Raw genomic sequence first — 20,170 nt, forward strand, 5'->3', positions numbered from 1 at the left:
CTGAAAAAAATGGAATGTCATAAAGAGACTGCATTCACATGGCTTCCCACGAAATTGGAGGTTCGGATGTGTCACTTCAAGCCCAAATATGTCATACTTCGTTTAAAACGATGAATTATTGACGTAAATCGTTGTGCAACATCACGGGTAAGCTCTGGCCATCATCTTTTAGCTCGAAAAGGTGGATTTCTACTGCTGTGTGGCTTTTTAAAATAAGGTTGATTAAAAAAATGTCATAAATCACAGTCATGGGAAGTAAAACGTTTTTGGAACCTTTACTGAGAATGTTGTTGTAGTTGAGGATACATTGGGGTCGTCAAGGTATTTTGTATATTTATAACAGACCAAAAGGACTTGGCAAAACGCTCAACCAGTAAAGGTTTAAGAGTTGTTACCACTATAATCTGTTCCCTGTACACATTAAATTGGTAGGGCACTACTTCCACATATCTGTTCAATTGGTAGGCATTCTCACTAACCGGTGCAGAAAAATATAGCCACTTACAAGGTACGCATCTAAATATGTTAATGACCCAACAATTATTTGCCGTCCCACAACATTGATAGAAGGCTGCAGTAAATATATAGCAAAATAGAAATACAGTACTTTTTACTTGATGTAATAAAATGAAAGCGATTGCTGTTGAATAAGTAATTATTTATCACAGCATACCAATTAAAATGGTGTGTTTTTATATCACTTGCACTTGAAGAGGCCCTAACAAAGCCTTCTAAACTGGCAAGGACTAACGGGCGAAACAGATCAAAAGGACTTGGCTAAACCACTGTCGTGGATGCAAGGTCCGATCCCACTTCTGACACCAATGTACTGAAACAGCAGGGAGCAGGTCTCGAACCCTCGCCCTTCTAGCGCGCCAGACCTCGGGCTATCGAATGTGCGGCAAAAGCATGCTCGTGCGGCAGAGTCGATTTCCGCGCTTATAAACCCAGGGTCTTTACACTATGTTAATGAGCCAGAAACAACAATACCATGCACCCACTAGTGTTCAAAAGATTTTTGGCGCTCCAATAATATCGCATGGTACTGTATTCTGTGGGGTGGTACTTAATTGCACTACATTACTGGCAGTGCAGTAGCCAGTAAATTACTTTCAATTTACAGGAAAATGTTTTTAGATGTTTTAAAACACAGTGCTGTCGTCTGTGGCACGTAGCTTAGTGGTTAAAGAGTGTTAGGCCAGTAACCGAAATGTTTGCAGGTTCTAATCCCGAGCCGACAAGGGGAAATATCTGTGCACTTGAGCAAGGCACTTAACCCTAATTTCTACTGTATGTCACTCTGGATAAGAGTGTCTGCTAAATAAGGTGCACAACATTTATTACTCAGGCCACCTTTCCAGCATTGGGGAACATCTAGCGCCCCCAATGATTGACATGATGAGGAAAACTGATTATGCACTGCACATTTTCGAAATTGTACATTCTACAATTACATCTTTCAAGAGTAAGTTGAATGCCGGACTGAGTTCCTTAAAAATGTGTAATAATACTATTAGTTTGTTTTGGGGGAGCCCTACGCCCCAGTTTGCAAACCACTGTGCTAAATTACTAAAGTAAAACATTTGCTGAATTACAGTAAATTACTAGTAGCACAGTAGTCAGAAAATTACTGTATATTTACAGGACAAGGTTTTTAGATTTCCAAAATACGGTAAAATAGTACTGTATTCTGTGGGTACAGCATTCTCACTAACGGGTGCAACAAATACAATCATTTAAATAGCCAGAGATTCTTTCCCCGCCCACAACATTTTCCCACAATGCTTCATAATTCACAGTATATACAGCGAAACGGGTAATAATTTACTGTGAAATGTATTATTAATTACAAATGCTGTAATTTTACAGCAGTGTAGCAGCATGCCATTGAGACCCCATTCTACATTGTTCTTTACAGTGCTGTACTGTAATATAGAATTATGTAGTTAAGTGTATTTTTTTGCTGTAAATTTACAGCAATCTGTTGGTGTACCTTTCTACCTTCCAACCTACCTGCTTACCCACAGTATCAGTCAAAAGTTTGGACACACCTACTCATTCCAGGGTTTTGCATTATTTTGACTATTTTCTACATTGTAGAATAATAGTGAAGACATCAAAACTTATGGAATCATTTGGTAACCAAAAAAGTGTTAAACAAATAAAAATATATTTGAGATTCTTCAAAGCTCCCTTTGCCTTGATGACATCTTTGCACACTCTTGGCATTCTCTCAACCAACTTCATGAGGTAGTCACCTGGAATGCATTTCAATTAACAGGTGTGCCTTGTTAAAAGTTCATTTGAGGAATTTCTTTCCTTAATGCGTTTGAGCCCATCCGTTGTGTTGTGACAAGGATGTGGTGGTATATATAAGATAGGCTTGACAATCAGCTGGGCTTGACAATCTGGACCCTCTATTTCTGAAACTATCAGCCGCCATTGTCGCAACCCATATTACCAGCCTGTTCAACCTCTCTTTAATATCGCCTGAGATCCCCAAGGATTGGAAAGCTGCCCCAGTCATCCCCCCCTTCGAAGGGGGAGACACCCTGGACCCAAACTGTTACAGACCTATATCCATCCTGCCCTTTAAGAAAGCCAAGTCAACAAACAGGTCACTGACCATCTCGAATCCCACCGTACCTTCTACCCTGTGCAATCTGGTTTCCGAGCCGGTCACGGCTGCACCTCAGCCACGCTCAAGGTACTAAACGATATCATAACCACCATCGATAACAGACAGTACTGTGCAGTCGTCTTCATCGACCTGGCCAAGGCTTTCGACTCTGTCAATCACCATATTCTTATCGGCAGACTCAGTAGCCTCGGATTTTCGAATGACTGCCTTGCCTGGTTCACCACCTACTTTGCAGACAGAGTTCAGTGTGTCAAATCGGAGGGCATGCTGTCCGGTCCTCTGGCAGTCTCTATGGGGGTGCCATAGGGTTCAATTCTCGGGCCGACTCTTTTCTCTGTATATATCAATGATGTTGCTCTTGCTGCGGGCGATTCCCTGATCCATCTCTACGCAGACGACACCATTCTGTATACTTCCGGCCCGTCCTTGGACACTGTGCTATCTAACCCCCAAACGAGCTTCAATGCCATACAACACTCCTTCCGTGGCCTCCAGCTGCTCTTAAACGCTAGTAAAACCAAATGCATGCTTTTCAACCATTCGCTGCCTGCACCCACACGCCCGACTAGCATCACCACCCTGGATGGTTCCGACCTAGAATATGTGGACATCTATAAGTACCTAGGTGTCTGGCTAGACTGTAAAGTCTCCTTCCAGACTCATATCAAACATCTCCAATCTAAAATCAAATCTAGAGTCTGCTTTCTATTCCGCAACAAAGCCTCCTTCACTCACGCCGCCAAACTTACCCTAGTAAAACTGACTATCCTACCGATCCTCGACTTTGGCGATGTCATCTACAAAATAGCTTCCAATACTCTACTCAGCAAACTGGATGCAGTTTATCACAGTCCCATCCGTTTTGTTACTAAAGCACCTTATACCACCCACCACTGCGACCTGTATGCTCTAGTCGGCTGGCCCTCGCTACATATTCGTCGCCAGACCCACTGGCTCCAGGTTATCTACAAGTCCATGCTAGGTAAAGCTCCGGCCTTATCTCAGTTCACTGGTCACGATGGCAACACCCACCTGTAGCACGCGCTCCAGCAGGTGTATCTCACTGATCATCCCTAAAGCCAACACCTCATTTGGCCGCCTTTCGTTCCAGTTCTCTGCTGCCTGTGACTGGAATGAATTGCAAAAATCGCTGAAGTTGTAGACTTTTATCTCCCTCACCAACTTCAAACATCTGCTATCTGAGCAGCTAACCGATCGCTACAGCTGTACATAGTCTATCGGTAAATAGCCCACCCAAATTTACCTACCTCATCCCCATACTGTTTATATTTATTTACTTTTCTGCTCTTTTGCACACCAATATCTCCACCTGTACATGACCATCTGATCATTTATCACTCCAGTGTTAATCTGCAAAATTGTAATTATTCGCCTACCTCCTCATGCCTTTTGCACACAATGTATATAGACTCAATTTTTTTCTGCTGTGTTATTGAATTGTTAATTGTTTACTCCATGTGTAACTCTGTGTTGTCTGTTCACACTGCTATGCTTTATCTTGGCCAGGTCGCAGTTGCAAATGAGAACTTCTTCTCAACTAGCCTACCTGGTTAAATAAAGGTGAAATAAATAAAATTATTTTAAAAATAGCCATATTATCACAAGAAAAAGCTCAAATGAGCAAAGAGAAACGACAGTCCATCATTACTTTAAGACATGAAGGTCAGTCAATACAGACATTTTCAAGAACTTTTAAAGTTTCTTCAATTGCAGTCACAAAAACCACGAAGCACTGTGATGAAACTGGCTCTCATGAGGACCGCTACAGGAAAGGAAGACCCAGAGTTACCTCTGCTGCAGAGGATAAGTTCATTAGAGTTAACTGCACCTCAAGATTGCAGCCCAAATAAATGCTTCACAAAGTTCAAGTCACAGACACATCTCAACATCAACGATTCAGAGGAGACTGTGTGAATCAGGCCTTCATGGTCAAATTTCTGCAAAGAAACCACTACTAAAGGATACCAATAAGAGACTTACTTGGGCAAAGAAACACAAGCGATGGACATTAGACTGGTGGAAATCTGTCCTTTGGTCTGATGAATCCAAATTTGAGATTTTTGGTTCCAACCTTTGTCTTTGTGAGACACAGAGTAGGTGAACAGATGATCTCCGGATGTGTGGTTCCCACCGTGAAGCATGGGGAGGAGGTGTAATGGTGTGGGGGTGCTTTGCTGGTGACACCGTCAGTGATTTTATTTAGAAAGCATGACTACCACAGCATTATGCATCCCATCTGGTTTGTGCTTGGTGGGACTATCATTTGTTTTTCAACAGGACAATGTGTGGGGTGTGGGGGCTGTGCTTTGGCAAAGTGGGTGGGGTTATATCCTTCCTGTTTGGCCCTGTCCGGGGGTGTCCTCGGATGGGGCCACAGTGTCTCCTGACCCCTCCTGTCTCAGCCTCCAGTATTTATGCTGCAGTAGTTTGTGTCGGGGGGCTAGGGTCAGTTTGTTATATCTGGAGTACTTCTCCTGTCCTATCCGGTGTCCTGTGTGAATTTAAGTTGCTCTCTCTAATTCTCTCTTTCTCTCTTTCTTTCTCTCTCTCGGAAGACCTGAGCCCTAGGACCATGCCTCAGGACTACCTGACATGATGACTCCTTGCTGTCCCCAGTCCACCTGGCCGTGCTGCTGCTCCAGTTTAAACTGTTCTGCCTTATTATTATTGGACCATGCTGGTCGTTTATGAACATTTGAACATCTTGGCCATGTTCTGTTATAATCTCCACCCGGCACAGCCAGAAGAGGACTGGCTACCCCACAGCCTGGTTCCTCTCTAGGTTTCTTCCTAGGTTTTGTCCTTTCTAGGGAGTTTTTCCTAGCCACCGTGCTTCTACACCTGCATTGCTTGCTGTTTGGGGTTTTAGGCTGGGTTTCTGTACAGCACTTTGAGATATCAGCTGATGTACGAAGGGCTATATAAATTTGATTTGATTTGAACGACCCAACATTGGGCTATTTGACCAAGAAGGAGAGTGATGAAGTGCTGCATCAGATGACCTGGCCTCCACAATCACCCGACCTCAACCCAATTGAGATGGTTTGGGATGAGTTGGACCTCAGAGTGAAGGAAAAGCAGCCAACAAGTGTTCAGTATATGTGGAAACTCCTTCAAGACTTTTGGAAAAGCATTCCAGGTGAAGCTGGTTGAGAGAATTCCAAGCGTGTTCAAATCTTTCATCAAGGCAAAGGGTGGCTGCTTTGAAGAATGTAATCAATAATTGATTACTACATGATTCCAAATGTGTTATTTCATAGTTTTAATGTCTTCACTATTATTCTACAATGTAAAAATAACAAAAACCCTTAAAGTAGGTGTGTCCAAACTTTTGACTGGTTCTGTACCTACTTACTTATCTGTCTACCTACCTGCCTACATGCCTTCCTACCTACAGCACTTACTTACTGCACAGGAATTCCTCCAAGAAGGTCTTCACTCACCAGGCTGTGATAGGACTTCCAGTAAGTTAGGACAGGATTTTATTGCACCGCCACAATGGAGTAAAGTCCAAAGTCCACTATGGAGCACAGTCCAATAGTGGGTCCTTAGACAGACAGCAGAGGTCCTGCTGTGACTGCCTGCCTCTCTGTCTGTCTGTCTGTCTGGGCTCCTGCTCGCTCCGGCTAGTTAGGGTGATTTAGGCTATCCCCTCTTTCAAAATGTACGTACCCCATGCGGGCCAGGCCCAGCCTCTGGATATGTTGTCTTCGGAGGGATCGTCGACATGTGAGTACTGCTACTGACCTGGACTGGTAATCTTGCTTGTACTGTTATTACGGTTGCTGTTACCAACCTGGACTATAACTGTTTCTGTTACTGTTCTACATGCCTCTCAAGCTACTAGGTGCCTCTCAGAATGTTCTGTTTGTGACACGAAATGTGTGATCATATAGCCTGATGGTCCAGTTCAGCGTTTTCCAAACTCGGTCCTGGGGACCCCAAGGGGGTGCACGTTTAGTATTTTTGAAAGTGTGCCCCCCCCATTAGGTCCCCGGGACCGGGTTCGGGAAATGCTGGTCCAGCCAATTTGTGCTTTGGCCAACTCCTCTCTGTTCGTTCATTATCAAGCCAAACATGTATGGCATTACAAGGAAAGAACAGTTGGATACAGCTATACAGTGTGGAACCAGGCTAGTGGTCACAGTACTTTGATTTATCAGTTGAATGAAGGGTGTGAAGACAGCTTTAAGGGAGAGGGAACTTTCTTTTAAATCGCTCACTATTTATCAAATATGGACATTGGTGAATTTCCTCTTAATATCGTCATTTCCATTGCCAAACGTACTTTCCTATTGCACTAATCTGTTCATTCACTAAAAACATGGTCAATATGAATTACGTAAGTGTCACAATAAGAGTTCAGTTTATAGTTTTAGCCTATCAACCTGAGTGATAAGAATATAGCACGATGGCTGTTCAGAGGAACGCCGCCTCTCATTTAGTGAAGAATAAACCAGGGCCGTGTTCATAAAGCGTCTCATAGTAGGAGTGCTGTTCTAGGATCAGTTTGGTTTCACCTTTTAAATCACAATGAATAACGAGGGACCAGCACTCCTACTCTGATATGCTTTGTGAATTCGGACTCCAATCGAGTTAACAAGTATAAGTACAAGAACTTGACTTGACTACTAACTTAGGCCTAGATTCAATCCGGACCGCAGAAGGTCCGCGTTATAGCGTGATTGACGTTTAAAGGTCATTTCTGATTGAGCCAACCGACTTATGCAGTGTTAACCGTGATGCGGTCTCCACGAAACGCTGACGCATTGCCTTTAAAATCGAATTGAATCTAGCCCGTAGTCAGACATTGGTCAGCCACTTAATAACAAGCAGACACATAGAGGTCTCTTTAATCCCTGCCATTAGCCAATGCATGACACCCCCAACACCTTGTGGACCTCAGGAAGATTAGCTAATTCACATGCAGCAGCTAATGGGAATCCTAAACAGCTAAACCTTCCCCACTCCCCAGCTCAGGAGCTGAAGACCGAGCCAGGGACCAGGCCAGATCAGGCGGAGGTCTGTCCAGTCTGTGGAGACAAAGTGTCTGGCTACCACTATGGACTGCTCACCTGCGAGAGCTGCAAGGTAATGTAGGCCCAGCGTGATCGGCGACACACTTCTTTTCAGTGACACACTTGTTTCAAATAGTATTGGGATGATTTTGTTGACTGTTACATTGAGCCTGCCTGGAGTGGCAGATGGGATGTTGTTGTTTTTCCTTACTTTTGGGACTATTTAATTTGTTCTATTACACCAGGCCAGCTCAGTCAAGAGCAGCTACATGAAACCAAGAGTGTTTTTATTTAACGTCTCTATCGTAGATCCAAGTGATTTCATTGTTTCCTTTGAGACATAACAAGGCACACAAACAGCATCCTAGCAGCAGCTTGAATGAGCTCTCTGTCTCTCTCTCTCCACCCCCTTTCTCTCTGGCTCCCTGTCTCTCTCCTCTCCCTCTCTATCTGCAGGGTTTCTTCAAGCGTTCGGTGCAGAACAACAAGCGGTACACCTGTGCAGAGAGACAGAGCTGCCCCATGAACCCCTCCCAGAGGAAACGCTGCCCCTACTGCCGTTTCCAGAAGTGCCTGGCCGTGGGCATGAAGAGAGAGGGTACGGCACTCCCCACTCACTCACTCACTCACTCACTCACTCACTCCACTCACTCACTCACTCACTCACTCACTCACTCACTCACTCGCACGTGCACACACACATTTAAACCAAATGCATACACCCACACATAAACACATGCATACACACACCTGTGTGCACACAAAACAATCAATGTGGGTCCTCAAAACAATCCTTGAGACCCAGCACAGGACAGACATGTGGGACTCAGAACCATTTAAAGCGGGGATGGGCAACTAGTTGGCCCCTTTTGAAGGCCCTTCGATCAATCCAGAGCTCCCGAGTGGCGCAGCGGTCTAAGGCACTGCATCTCAGTGCTAGAGGCGTCACCACAGACCCCCTGGTATGAATCCAGCCTGTATCACAACCGGCCGTGATTGGGAGTCCCATAGGGCGGCGCACAAATGGCCCAGCGTCATCTGGGTTTGGCCGGAGTAGGCCGTCATTGTAAATAAGAATTTGTTCTTAACTGACTTTCCTTAGTTAAATAAAGGTTACATTTACAACAACAATCACAAATATCCTGCGAGCAACTGCGGCCCCCACCCCCGGATGAGTTCAGATGTTTTGAGGCCCCCACCCCCGGATGAGTTCAGATGTTTTGAGGCCCCCACCCCCGGATGAGTTCAGATGTTTTGAGGCCCCCACCCCCGGATGAGTTGCCCATCCCTGATATACAGTATACAGGTAACTGCCAGCATAAAGGACACCAACAGAACGTGTCTTAATAGGCTGTTGGGGCCACCACAATCCAGAAAAGCTTCAATGCACCTTGGCATAGATTCTATAAGTGTCTGGAATTATATTGGAGGGATGTGAGACTTCTTCCACAAGAAATTCCATCATTTGGTGTTTTGTTGATGGTGGTGGAAAACGCTGTCTCGGGCACCGCTCCAGAATCTCCCATAGGTGTTCAACTGGGTTGGGATCTGGTCACTGAGACGGCAATGGCATATGGCTTACATTGTTTTCATGCTCATCAAACCATTCAGTGACCACTAGTGCCCTTATGGATTGTCATCCTATGGGGGCACAACCATGGTAGCCAAAGTAATGGCATGCCCAGAATTATTATATATGACCGTAAGCATGATGGGATGTTAATTGCTTTATTCGTTCATTCAGGAAACACACCTATGTGAAAGCCCCGGCTTTCAATATACTTTATCACTCATGTACTGAAGTGTTCCCATTATGTGTACCTGTGGAAATCTCCTCTGTGCTAGTTTGCATAATGCCTTACCTTTACTTCCACTGATACCCTTCCATGTTCTGCTCCCTCATATGACTTATCTGTGGACTCATAAACCAGAACTGACCCAGATAGTGTACACTAAAACATGCTGACATCAGGCCTGGGTTCAAGTAGTATTGGTTTGTCTTTTCAAATAAATTTGCTGAGTTTGTTTGAGCTTACCCGGCAGTGCTGGCACAATGGGAGTTGGAACCATTTGAATATTCCCCGAACATATCCATACCCTGCCCAATGAGCCCTCCTGGCAGGATTGTTACTCCTGTTACTCTCTCTTCATTTGTTAGTGTCAATACACTCACATGTAACCTTTATTAAATATAGTTTTAATGTACTCATGTTACTCTCTTCATTATAGTGTCAGTATACTCATACCTCTACTGTATGTTACTCTCTGGTCCTAAAGCGGTAAGGGCAGACCGAATGAGAGGTGGCCGGAACAAGTTTGGCCCTCTGTATCGACGAGACAGGCAGATGAAACAGCAGAGAGGGGTCTACCGCCACCAGCAGCACAACACCACCCCCTACAGGATCAAACTGGAAAGTGCACAAACACATCAGCCTTCCGTTTCAAACAACATTCACCTGATGTCCAGTCACACATCGGCACCCCTTCCCTCTGACAATTTCCACCAATCGCAGGCCTACCCCTCTAATCTGGGCCATTCAGAGCTCCACCCCATGCTTCTGGACTGCACCTTGAACCGGGACAGGAGGGCTCTAGCTCCTCCCCCATCCCTGGCTTACCCTGAAGTGTACCACCGTTCCTCCCATGGAGGGGGATCAGGATACCACCAGGAGAAAAGTGAGATGATTCCTCACAGCTATGGCCCGGCACCTCCAACCCCGCCCACACCTAAAGGGTTACTCACCACTCCCACAACCACCCCGAGCTCCACCCCAACCCCGACCTTAACCTCCATGTTGACTGCTCCCATACCTAGCTTCCTGGCCCAGCTTCTGGAGGGTGAGCCGAATGAGCGCCAGCTGTGTGCCAAGGTGCTGGCCAGCCTGCAGAGAGAGCAAGCAAGCCGTGGGAAACACGACCGCCTCAACACCTTCAGTATCATGTGTAAAATGGCCGACCAGACTCTGTTTGGGCTTGTGGAATGGGCCAGGAACAGTGCTCTCTTCAAGGAGCTTAAGGTCATACAGACACACACACACACAAACATTATCCTCATAGAAAATAATGGGACACTTTCAATTCACTTCCTGAATCGACTGCATTGAGAGGTGAACTGACCAGTGTGTGGTCCTGGTGGTTACTCCTTTAGGTGGAGGACCAGATGGTGCTGCTGCAGAGCTGTTGGAGTGAGCTGCTGGTGCTGGATCACCTGTGTCGACAGGTGGCCTACAGCAGAGAAGGCTGCATCTATCTGGTCACAGGACAACAGGTAGGTACCACCTCCAATCACTGTCCTCCTTCCCTTCCTCCTCCTTGTGGTCGTCCTTGTACTTGTTCTCATGCACGTCCTCATCCTCTTCCTCACCCTTTCTATCTCCTCCTCCTCCTCCTCCTCCTCGATTAGCTCATACTATAATGTATTGCCTGAATAATACTATAGGGCCGAAAGTCCCAACTAGTTTGAACGTCCTGTGTAGTCTGAATAGTATGAGAGGAAGGCTCCACAACACTCTCACTTGAGTATCTTACCTAGTTTTTTTCAGGTGATATAGTTTTGCTCTTTTGTAGCTTTGGCAACTGTGTGTGTTCTATCCCAGCTCGCTCCTCTCCCTGTAGGCTTTACAGACGCTCCACAGCCCTTGGCTGAAACCCTTCTAATTTAGTGTACCCTGCACACAAAACTCATGTGGAATTCCTGGTCTCTGGCAACATTTGGAACGGCTGATCGTTGGTCCAGTACGCCGAGTCGATCTCATCCTATGCTGCCGTTCAGTCCTTTTACTTTTGAGCCCTGATGGAGACATGGATCACTCCAGAGAACACTGCTACTCCAGCTGCTCTCTTTTCTTCTCATTTGAATTCCATGCTGTCACTTGTCCACTCAAGCTAAACATTGTTGTCGTCTATTGCCCACTAGGTGCCCTTAAGAGTTCCTCAATGAGCTTGGCACCTTGATAAACTAATTTCCTGACGACGGCTCACCGCTGTTCGTATTTGCCGACTTCAACCTCGCAACGTCTGCCTTTAACTCATTTCTTTCCAACTCCATCTTTCCCCTCCTTGCCCCTTTTGACCTCACCCTTTCTCAGTCCCCTCCCACTCACAAAGCAGGCAATACGCTTGACCTCATCTTTAGTAGAGGCTGTTCGCCTACAAATCTGACAGCAACCGCCTCCAAGTGTCTGATCACTACGTTGTTTCCTTTTCTGTCTCCCTTTCCTCCAGCCCTAGCCACTCAGCCCCTACTCAGATGGTCACTAGACTTCCAGAGGACCTATCATCCTTCCACTCCCTCCTCTCCACCTTCTCTTCCTCTCTATCTGCTGCTAAAGCCACTTTCTGTCACTCAAAATGTCAAGCTTCTGCCTCTAACCCTAGAAAATAGTTTCCACCTTCTGCTCCCGACTTAATCCTCCATTCTCCTTCTCTGCAGACAACTCTGTCAACCTCTTTGAAAAGAAGGTTGAAGGCAATCACTCCTCATCCCCATCACACAGAACTACCCTACGCCTTGACCTCTTTCTCCCCTCTCTCTTCAGATGAAATCTTGCGACTAGTCAGGTCCGGCCGCCCGACAACCCGCCCGCCCGCTCGACCCCATCCCCTCCTCCAGACCATCTCTGGACACCTTCTCTCATTCCTCACTTCCCTCATCAAATCCCTGACCAAAAGCTGCTTCTCCTCTGACTTCAAAATGGCCCGTGTCACTCCCTTCCTCAAGAAACCAACACTTGACTCATCTGACGTCAAACTTCAGACTGGTATCCCTTCTTTCTTTTGAGGTTGCCGTCTCTGAATAACTCTCAAGCTATCTCTCTCAGAACAATCTTCTTGAACCTAACTAGTCACAGAGGCTCTCCCCACTGTCAAAGTTAAATATCTATCCTATGTTCTCATCCTCCTATCCACTACCTTTGACACCGTGAACCATCATATCCTCCTCTCCACCCTCTCAGGGCTGGGTGTCTCAGGGTCTGCACACTCTTGGATTGCATCCTACCTGGCAAGCCGCTCCTACCAGGTGATCTGGAGAGGATCTGTGTCTGCAACACTTACTCTCATGACTGGTGTCCCCCAGGGCTCGGTTCTATAACCACTTCTCTATATACACCAAGTCACTCTGCCCAGTCATATCCTCACATGGTCTCTCCTATCATTGCCAGGCAATGACACCCAGGTGGCAACAACCATCTCTGTGTGCCTGGCAGATATCTCAGTTTGGATGTTGGCCCACCACCTCAAGCTCAACCTCGACAAGACGGAACTGATCTACCTCCCAGGGAAGGCCTGCCCGCTAAAAGACCTCTCCATCATGCTTGACAAGTCCACGGTGTCCCCCTTCTAGAGTGCAAAGAACCTTGGCGTGACCCTAGAAAACACCCTGTTCTCTGGAAACATCAAAGCAGTGACTTGCTCCTACAGGTTCATGCTCTACAACATCTGTAGAGTACGACCCTACCTCACACAGGAAGAGGTGCATGTCCTAATCCAGGCACTTGGCATCTCCCGTCTGGACTACGCCAACTCACTGTTGGCTGGGCTCATCAAACCCCTGCAACTTCTCCAGAACGCTGTAGTCAGCCTGGTGTTCAACCTTCCCAAGTTCTCCCGTGTCACCCCGCTCTTTCTGCACACTCCAATAGCTTCCAGTCGAAGCTCACATAGGCCTTTCTTGAACTAACACTCGGACCTTACTTACATTTTTTTTAGTAGCTTTTGTTAGTAGCTCGGATTTTGCTGACAGCTACTTTATTGAGGAAAATGTACTTACTAGTCACTCTGGATAAGAGCACCCTGCTACATTACTCAAATGTACACTGAAAAAGAAATACGCAACATGTGAAGGTCTCATGTTTCATGAACTGAAATAAAAGATCCCAGAGATGTTCCATACACACAAAAAGCTCTTCTCTAAAATGTTGTTTACAAATTTGTTTACATCCCTGTTAGTGAGCATTTCTCCTTTGCCAAGATAATCCATCCACCTGACAGGTGTGGCATATCAAGAAGCTGATTAAACAGCATGATCACTACACAGGTGCACCTTGTTCTGGGGACAAACAGTCACTTTAAAATGTGGAGTTTTGTCACACAACACAATGCCACAGATGTCTCATGTTTTGAGCGTTCAATTGGCATGCTGACTACAGGAAATTCCACCTGAACTGTTGCCTGGGAATTGAATGTTAATTTCTCTACCATAACCCGCCTCCAACGTTGTTTCAGAGAATTTGTCAATATGTCCAACCAGCCTCACAACCGCAGAACACGTGTCTGGCATTGTGTAGGTGAGTGGTTTGCTGATGTCAACGTTGTGAACACAGTGCCCCATGGTGGCAGTGGGGTTATAGTATGGGCAGGCATAAGCTACGGAAAACGAACACAATTACATTTTATTGATGGCAATTTGAATGCACAGAGATACCGCGATGAGATCCTGAGACCCGTTGTCGTGCCATTCATCCGCCGCCATCACCTCCTGTTTCAGCATGATAACGGACGGCCCCATGTAGCAAGGATCTGTACACAGTTCCTGGAATCTGAAAATGTCACAGTTCATACAGGGCCTGCATTCTAACCAGACAGGTCACCCATTGAGCATGTTTGGGATGCTCTGGCTCAACGTATACGACAGCGTGTTCCAGTTCACGCCAAAATACAGCAACTTCGCACAGCAATTGAAAAGTGGGACAACATTCCACAGGCCACAATCAACAGCCTGATCAACTATATGTGAAGATGTCGTGCAGCATGAGGAAATGGTAGAAATTGTTGTAGGTTGCGTTTTTATATTTTTTTGTTCAGTTTAAATGTGGAGCGAAAAAAATATATCTCTCACACACACACAAACAAAATATCTGGATAGTCTTAAAGTTTAATCATCTGAAAGTCCTAAATTGTTTTGAATGAATTGTCTGGAAGGTGTCAAGTCTGGAGGTCCTAAATAGTCCTGTCTCTCTGATGCAGATTGAGGTGTCAAACATCCTGACCCAGGCAGGGGTCACTCTGACCAGTCTGGTGTCAAGGACTCAGGACCTGGTGGTTAAACTCAAGGCCCTCCACCTGGACACACAGGAGTTTGTGTGCCTCAAATACCTGGTCCTCTTCAACCCTGGTGAGTCCTCCGGTCCTACTGAATGTTACTTTGCTCAGATGTACCTCTGCTGTAGGTCTCTGGTTTAGATCCCTGGTTGGCTGATTCTCAGCCAAGGAATCTCCACTGGAAACGGACAACTTGATTGGGTTTTTGTATTAGACAATCTCACAGTAGACATTTCCCAATTGTTCAAACTGTCTCTGCCGGTCTTTTCCACACTGCAGACGTGAAGTCCGTTTGGATAGTCCCCTACAGATGGTTTATAGACGTTCAACTAACTTTCTCTACCGGTCCTTCTCGACCCTGCAGATGTGAAGTCAGTGCAGGACCGCGGGCAGGTGGAGCGGACCCAGGAAAGGGTGAACCACACCCTGATGGACCACACCCTCTACACCCACCCGGGTCACACCGACAAGTTTGGCCAACTGCTGCTACGGCTTCCTGAGGTTCGCAGCATCAGCCTGCAGGTGGAGGAGTATCTGTACCAGCGCCACCTACAGGGTGATCTGCCCTGCAACTCATTGCTCACAGAGATGCTGCACGCTAAACACAGCTGAATACTGCCTTGCCCTGCTAACAGAGAATGCTTTACACAGTGGAACAACACCCTGGGACTGCCCCAAATGGCAACCTATTCCGTACATGGTGTACTACTTTTAACCAGGCCCCCCATCTGGTCAAAAGTAGTGCACTATATACTGCAGTGAATAGGGTGTCATTTGGGACGTTTAACCCTGTTCCACTCAGAGATGCTGATTGCTATGCACTTCTGAACAACTACCTGCTGGAAGGGTGCCTGCTGTGCTCCCCCTCCTCACCTGGGTTGTGTTCATTTGGCACAAGGAGAGATTACCTGGACTTGTCCAATAAAAAAGTGTTTTTGTATTCCATTGTAAAACATTTTTGCCAAGGTGTAGCATGGTGAACACAACCCAGGGGTCTGTTCAATAGGGCACATCGTAGCAAAACATTTTGCAAAGGAACGCAAACAGAACAAAATGTAGGTATTACCTCCCTGTTTCACTGCATTTCAAAACATTTTCTCCATACTGATCAAGTCCTGGGCATCAGGGTGATGTTCAACTGCCAATGAGCCTGTTATCAGTCCACCAAGATTGTAATCTTTGCTCAAAGGTAGACATTGTCCCAAAGCACAGATCTGAGAGCAGGGCCCAATTTAAAAAAAAGTTACCTATCTGCATAAAATTAATAAAATGGAAGAATCATTGACTTGAATGGGGACTCTGGTTCTATATATTCTTTCTATGCATTTACTCCTATCCAAAGCTGGACCTAATGACCCTAACGCCAATCCTAACCATAACCATTAAGGGGATAAGACATCAACATTTGATCCAGGGCCTGTGGTTAGTAACAACAACAATCTACTTTGTGCTTCCTCCCAAGTAATACTCATCTCCAATTGATAATTTGTTTGAAACCCTGAGTTAACTAGTCAGTATTCAGTCAGATGGGAGTAGGAACCAAAACACTGCTATATGCTTTCTCCTCTTCTCCTGTACACACATTATGCAGATGACATATGCATATCATTTGACAAGACAATGTTGTGTATCGGTTTTATCTGTCAGACAAATCATGTCATCCCTTTACCACTAGACCTGTTTGAAATAAACAGAGGTGTCACTTCCCCCCTCAGATTTGTCCTGTACATTTTATTTTTCGTTCCTTCACTGTAATACTACTCGCCCTTTAACAAGCCCAGATAGGTTCCCAATCTCATAAATGGTTTCTTGGTAGCTAGTTCAGGTTATCAATCAAGTCAGACAAGCTAGCTACTCTATCTTAGCTGGCATGCCTATTGGCAGGCTTCAGAAAAGTAATTACTGAATAAGATTCACATTCCTTTAATCTTGTACCCAGATTTGAGCATATTTAGTTTCGTTAAAAGAACCACTCAACCACTTTTTTTGTTGACATGGGCCATAGAGGGCCCGCCTTTCAGTTACACACATACCATTTAGCCAACAGTCTTAGCTAGCTCCAGTGCAAGGCTGACCGTATGGACTTCAACTAAAAATCTAAACGAAGCGAGAGAAGAGACTATGAAAAGGAAAGAAATTCCCTCAAACTTTAAAAACGGGGAACCGACAGGCAACGTAACAAACACCTTTTTAAAAAGTTTAAAGGCCCCCATACGATAGATGCTTTAGAAATAATTTAAGCACAGGTGGGTCCGGAAACACTAAGAATGAGCATGCCATAAATGAAAGGGGTAATGGTGATTTTTAAAATGATTTTATTAGCCTGGTCCAGTTACCTGGGATAGATCTGCAATCATGAACAATTTTGCGAGAGGAACACAAGCACTCTGCCCACATCGACACGGTGGCAACAGAGCTAAATAAAAAAGACAACATACAGGACATGTCTTCTATGAAATGAACATCAATCACCACTTTAAATGGGGAAAAAATAAAATCATAATAATCATAAAAAAATCCTTATAATCATTACCCAATAAACAACATGGGGTTACATGACTGACTTACTGTCTACAGGAGAATTGCACAGAATCCAGTTATAGTTCAACTATCGCATACGTACTCTCCTTTACAAACAGATATACACATTACACCAGTCACACACGTCCATTCATCTCACACTCCTTGCCATACACACTGAACATACAAACCCATTGTCGAGCTTTTTAGAGAGACCAAACAAAATCTATCAGATCTCCATTGGAAATCTCAGTCAAAACGACAGGAACGTGATGTTGTTGGGAGGCAGTTTGTGATGTGAAACAAGACAGGAGAGATGACAGCTGATCATCAGCTGATGTAGGCCTGCCAGCCAGAGTGCTAAATGAAGACAAGAGGAGATCAGAACCCACTAGGGCCTACAGGTTAGACCAGAAACATGGTTTGTGTTCCAAATGGTACCCTATGGGGTCGAGGTTTACCCAAAACCCCAAATACTGTAGTACCACACCATACCCTGCAGTGGGACCGAATTAGGGCTGATACAGTCCTGATTATCTTTCATTCACAGGTAACGTGTGTGTGTGTGGTGTGTGGTGTGTGTCTCAAATGACACAGCTTGTTCATTTTTGTCCTTCTGGGTATATTTCTCAGATTGTGGAGAGTTCACTAAGTCTCTGTAGTCAGACAGTCTTTCTACTCATTCGCTCACTGGCTCTTCTCTCAGACACACGCACACCTCGCTAATGGTAAAGCAGCAGGCTAGCTTATTCATAGTTCAACTAGTTTGTACAAATCATTGTCAAAACTGAAAGTAATTAGCAATAAACAGCATTCATATATATTAAATTGTCATTCATTTTTTCATTTCTTTTTCTCTCTCCACACAATGTGAATCCTGGGTAATGCTAAACAGAGTATAAAGTCCTCCTTCATTTTTTTCCAGTTTCATTCATCAAGATAATAATGTACAACGGTATAACGCTATTTTCATTCCACCTCTCGTACTGAAATAAGAAATAAAGCAAGGGGGGGGGGAATTAGTTCTCATTTCTGCTCACGAAGGCCGAAGCGATTCACTCAGCACAACATGTCAAAAGTAGTGGTGTAAAAAAAAAACATCCAGATGTCTACAGCTGAAGTAGCGTTGGAGCTGGGCGGAGTCCTTCATACCGCTCTGACTGACAGGCACGGCAGCCAGCCAAGAGTGCTAGAGCCCTCGGTGGACCCGCCCAATACAGTACCTCCCAGTCCTCGACTGGCCAACGAAAACACACCCGGGGGAGCCGAGTGGTTCGGGTGCGCCCTACATTCATGAGAGAGCAGTTTGCTAAGTCGGATTTCTTTCAGGGTGGGTTCTTCTGTCCCGTCTGCAGGGAGAGGCAGCAGACGGGAGAAAGAGTCCTGGAATTAAAGAAGGTCAGATTAAAGAAAGAGAAAAGAGAGAAAGAGAGGGAGATTGCGGGTCTGACCCCCATGTTCTGTTCAGAGAGCTGCGGCAGTGTGTGCGAGATGTTCCCTCTCGCGCTCACCACCAAGTGCTTAAGGTCACAATGGATGACTTGTGGACGGGGTTAGTCAAGGGGAGGGCAGTGGGAAAGCAGTAGGAGGCTGGGTGAGCCAGGCCCTGGGGTTAAGAGGCCTAGTACGGTGGGAAGAAGCCCTGTTCATTCTTGTCCTATCACAACATTATTATTTTACAATCTAGGTATATCAGGCCGTGGGGGGCAATCAGAGGTCCCTACGGAGGTGTAGTGTGTGACAGACAGGGCCCTATGAATGGCTTTAGTAGTAGTGATTATCTGTAGCTGGCCCCCTTGACACATGACATGTACAAATGTCCCCATACACAGAGCTGTTGAAGGTCATATTCATTGGTGCACACTGTAGCAAAACATATTGCAACGAAAAACAAGCGTTTCTTATTGGACACATTCAGGTAGTCCCTCCCTGTTTTGGTCCGTTTGCCTCCTAGTGAATACGACCTAGGTTGGTCTTAAAGGGGCAGAGACCATCTGGTTGGACAGGCTTAAAGGGGCAGGCGGTTTATACATGTCTGACACCAGTGTAATGTATTACTTTCAGATCCTTCAGGCAGTCTACCTGACCAGCCTACTGAACCAAAGCAGTCCCCAAATCAATAGCCAACACTGGACCAAACCAATATAAGAGAAAGGAAGGGGGAGGAGGGGGTGGGGGGGTTGACTGGGGGAAGAGGGGCCCCTGATTTATATATGTCCACCTCCTTCCTCCCCCCGCCTATCACCTCTTCAATCAGTGAGATGTTCTCGTTATTATTTGGGGGTGCCCAGCTTCTTGGGGGTGCCCGGGCGCTTGCTCTGCCACAGGTGCCCAGGGATGGTGAAGGCATCGACGCTCATGGACATGGTCTTGGACGGGATGGTGGTGAACTGTTTGCGGTCCGAACTATACTTGTAGATGGACTCCACCATGGCGGGGCTGATGACGCGAGGCCCGATGCCCGTTAGGCGCACCATCTCCTCGGTCTCTGGGTTCATGGTGTAGACGGCCCGGAACTGACAGCTGGAGTCACGGAAGAGGATGAGGAAGTGGTTTGCCTGGCATTTCTCCATCTCCTGAACCACAGAAGGAGATGGGGGAGATAAAACAAATGTTAAAAACGCTTTAACAATGACACAATTCAATACATTCAACACAAATCCACATTAGAAAGAGTGAGAGAGCTTTGCCAATGTAAACATATGTTTCCCATGCCAATAAATCCCTTTGAATTTAATTGAGAGAGAGAGTCCCCTAAGCAAGCTGGTCCGGGGGCTCTGTTCACAAACACACCCACAGAGCCCCAGGACAACACATTTAGACCCAACCAAATCATGAGAATACAAAAAAATAATTACTTGACACTTTGGAAAGAATTAACAAAAAAACAGAGCAATGTTTTTTACAATGCCAATTGGCCCTAACCAGA

General features: G+C 45.7%; 2 protein-coding genes across 2 annotated transcripts in view; one reads left to right on the plus strand and one right to left on the minus strand.

Annotated features, from left to right (window-relative positions):
* Window positions 1-6,173: 6,173 nt before the first annotated feature.
* On the plus strand, window positions 6,174-16,012 carry nr5a5 (nuclear receptor subfamily 5, group A, member 5). Its single transcript, XM_029635420.2, has 7 exons — window positions 6,174-6,391; window positions 7,638-7,753; window positions 8,137-8,278; window positions 9,958-10,697; window positions 10,829-10,948; window positions 14,647-14,794; window positions 15,086-16,012. Exons 1-7 carry the CDS (start codon window positions 6,325-6,327, stop codon window positions 15,331-15,333), a joined length of 1,581 nt encoding a protein of 526 aa, XP_029491280.1. The 5' UTR covers window positions 6,174-6,324; the 3' UTR covers window positions 15,334-16,012.
* The window catches only part of camsap3 (calmodulin regulated spectrin-associated protein family, member 3), a 53,178-nt gene continuing 48,698 nt past the window's right edge, over window positions 15,691-20,170 (minus strand). Inside the window, 1 exon segment of the mRNA XM_029635417.2 lies at window positions 15,691-19,817. Coding sequence (XP_029491277.2) covers window positions 19,515-19,817 — 303 coding nt within the window. The 3' untranslated portion in view covers window positions 15,691-19,514.

The sequence above is a fragment of the Oncorhynchus nerka genome, linkage group LG26 (assembly GCF_034236695.1).
Source record: "Oncorhynchus nerka isolate Pitt River linkage group LG26, Oner_Uvic_2.0, whole genome shotgun sequence".
Taxonomy (NCBI): Eukaryota; Metazoa; Chordata; class Actinopteri; order Salmoniformes; family Salmonidae; genus Oncorhynchus; species Oncorhynchus nerka.

What these genes read in the sequence shown, in the direction of transcription:
- nr5a5 (XM_029635420.2), top strand. Translation starts at nt 6,325, where the DNA reads ATGTACGTACCCCATGCGGGCCAGGCCCAGCCTCTGGATATGTTGTCT. An exon ending in TTCGGAGGGATCGTCGACAT is followed by an intron (nt 6,392 to 7,637) that starts GTGAGTACTGCT and finishes CCCACTCCCCAG; the next exon opens with CTCAGGAGCTGAAGACCGAG. An exon ending in CCTGGTCCTCTTCAACCCTG is followed by an intron (nt 14,795 to 15,085) that starts GTGAGTCCTCCG and finishes TCGACCCTGCAG; the next exon opens with ATGTGAAGTCAGTGCAGGAC.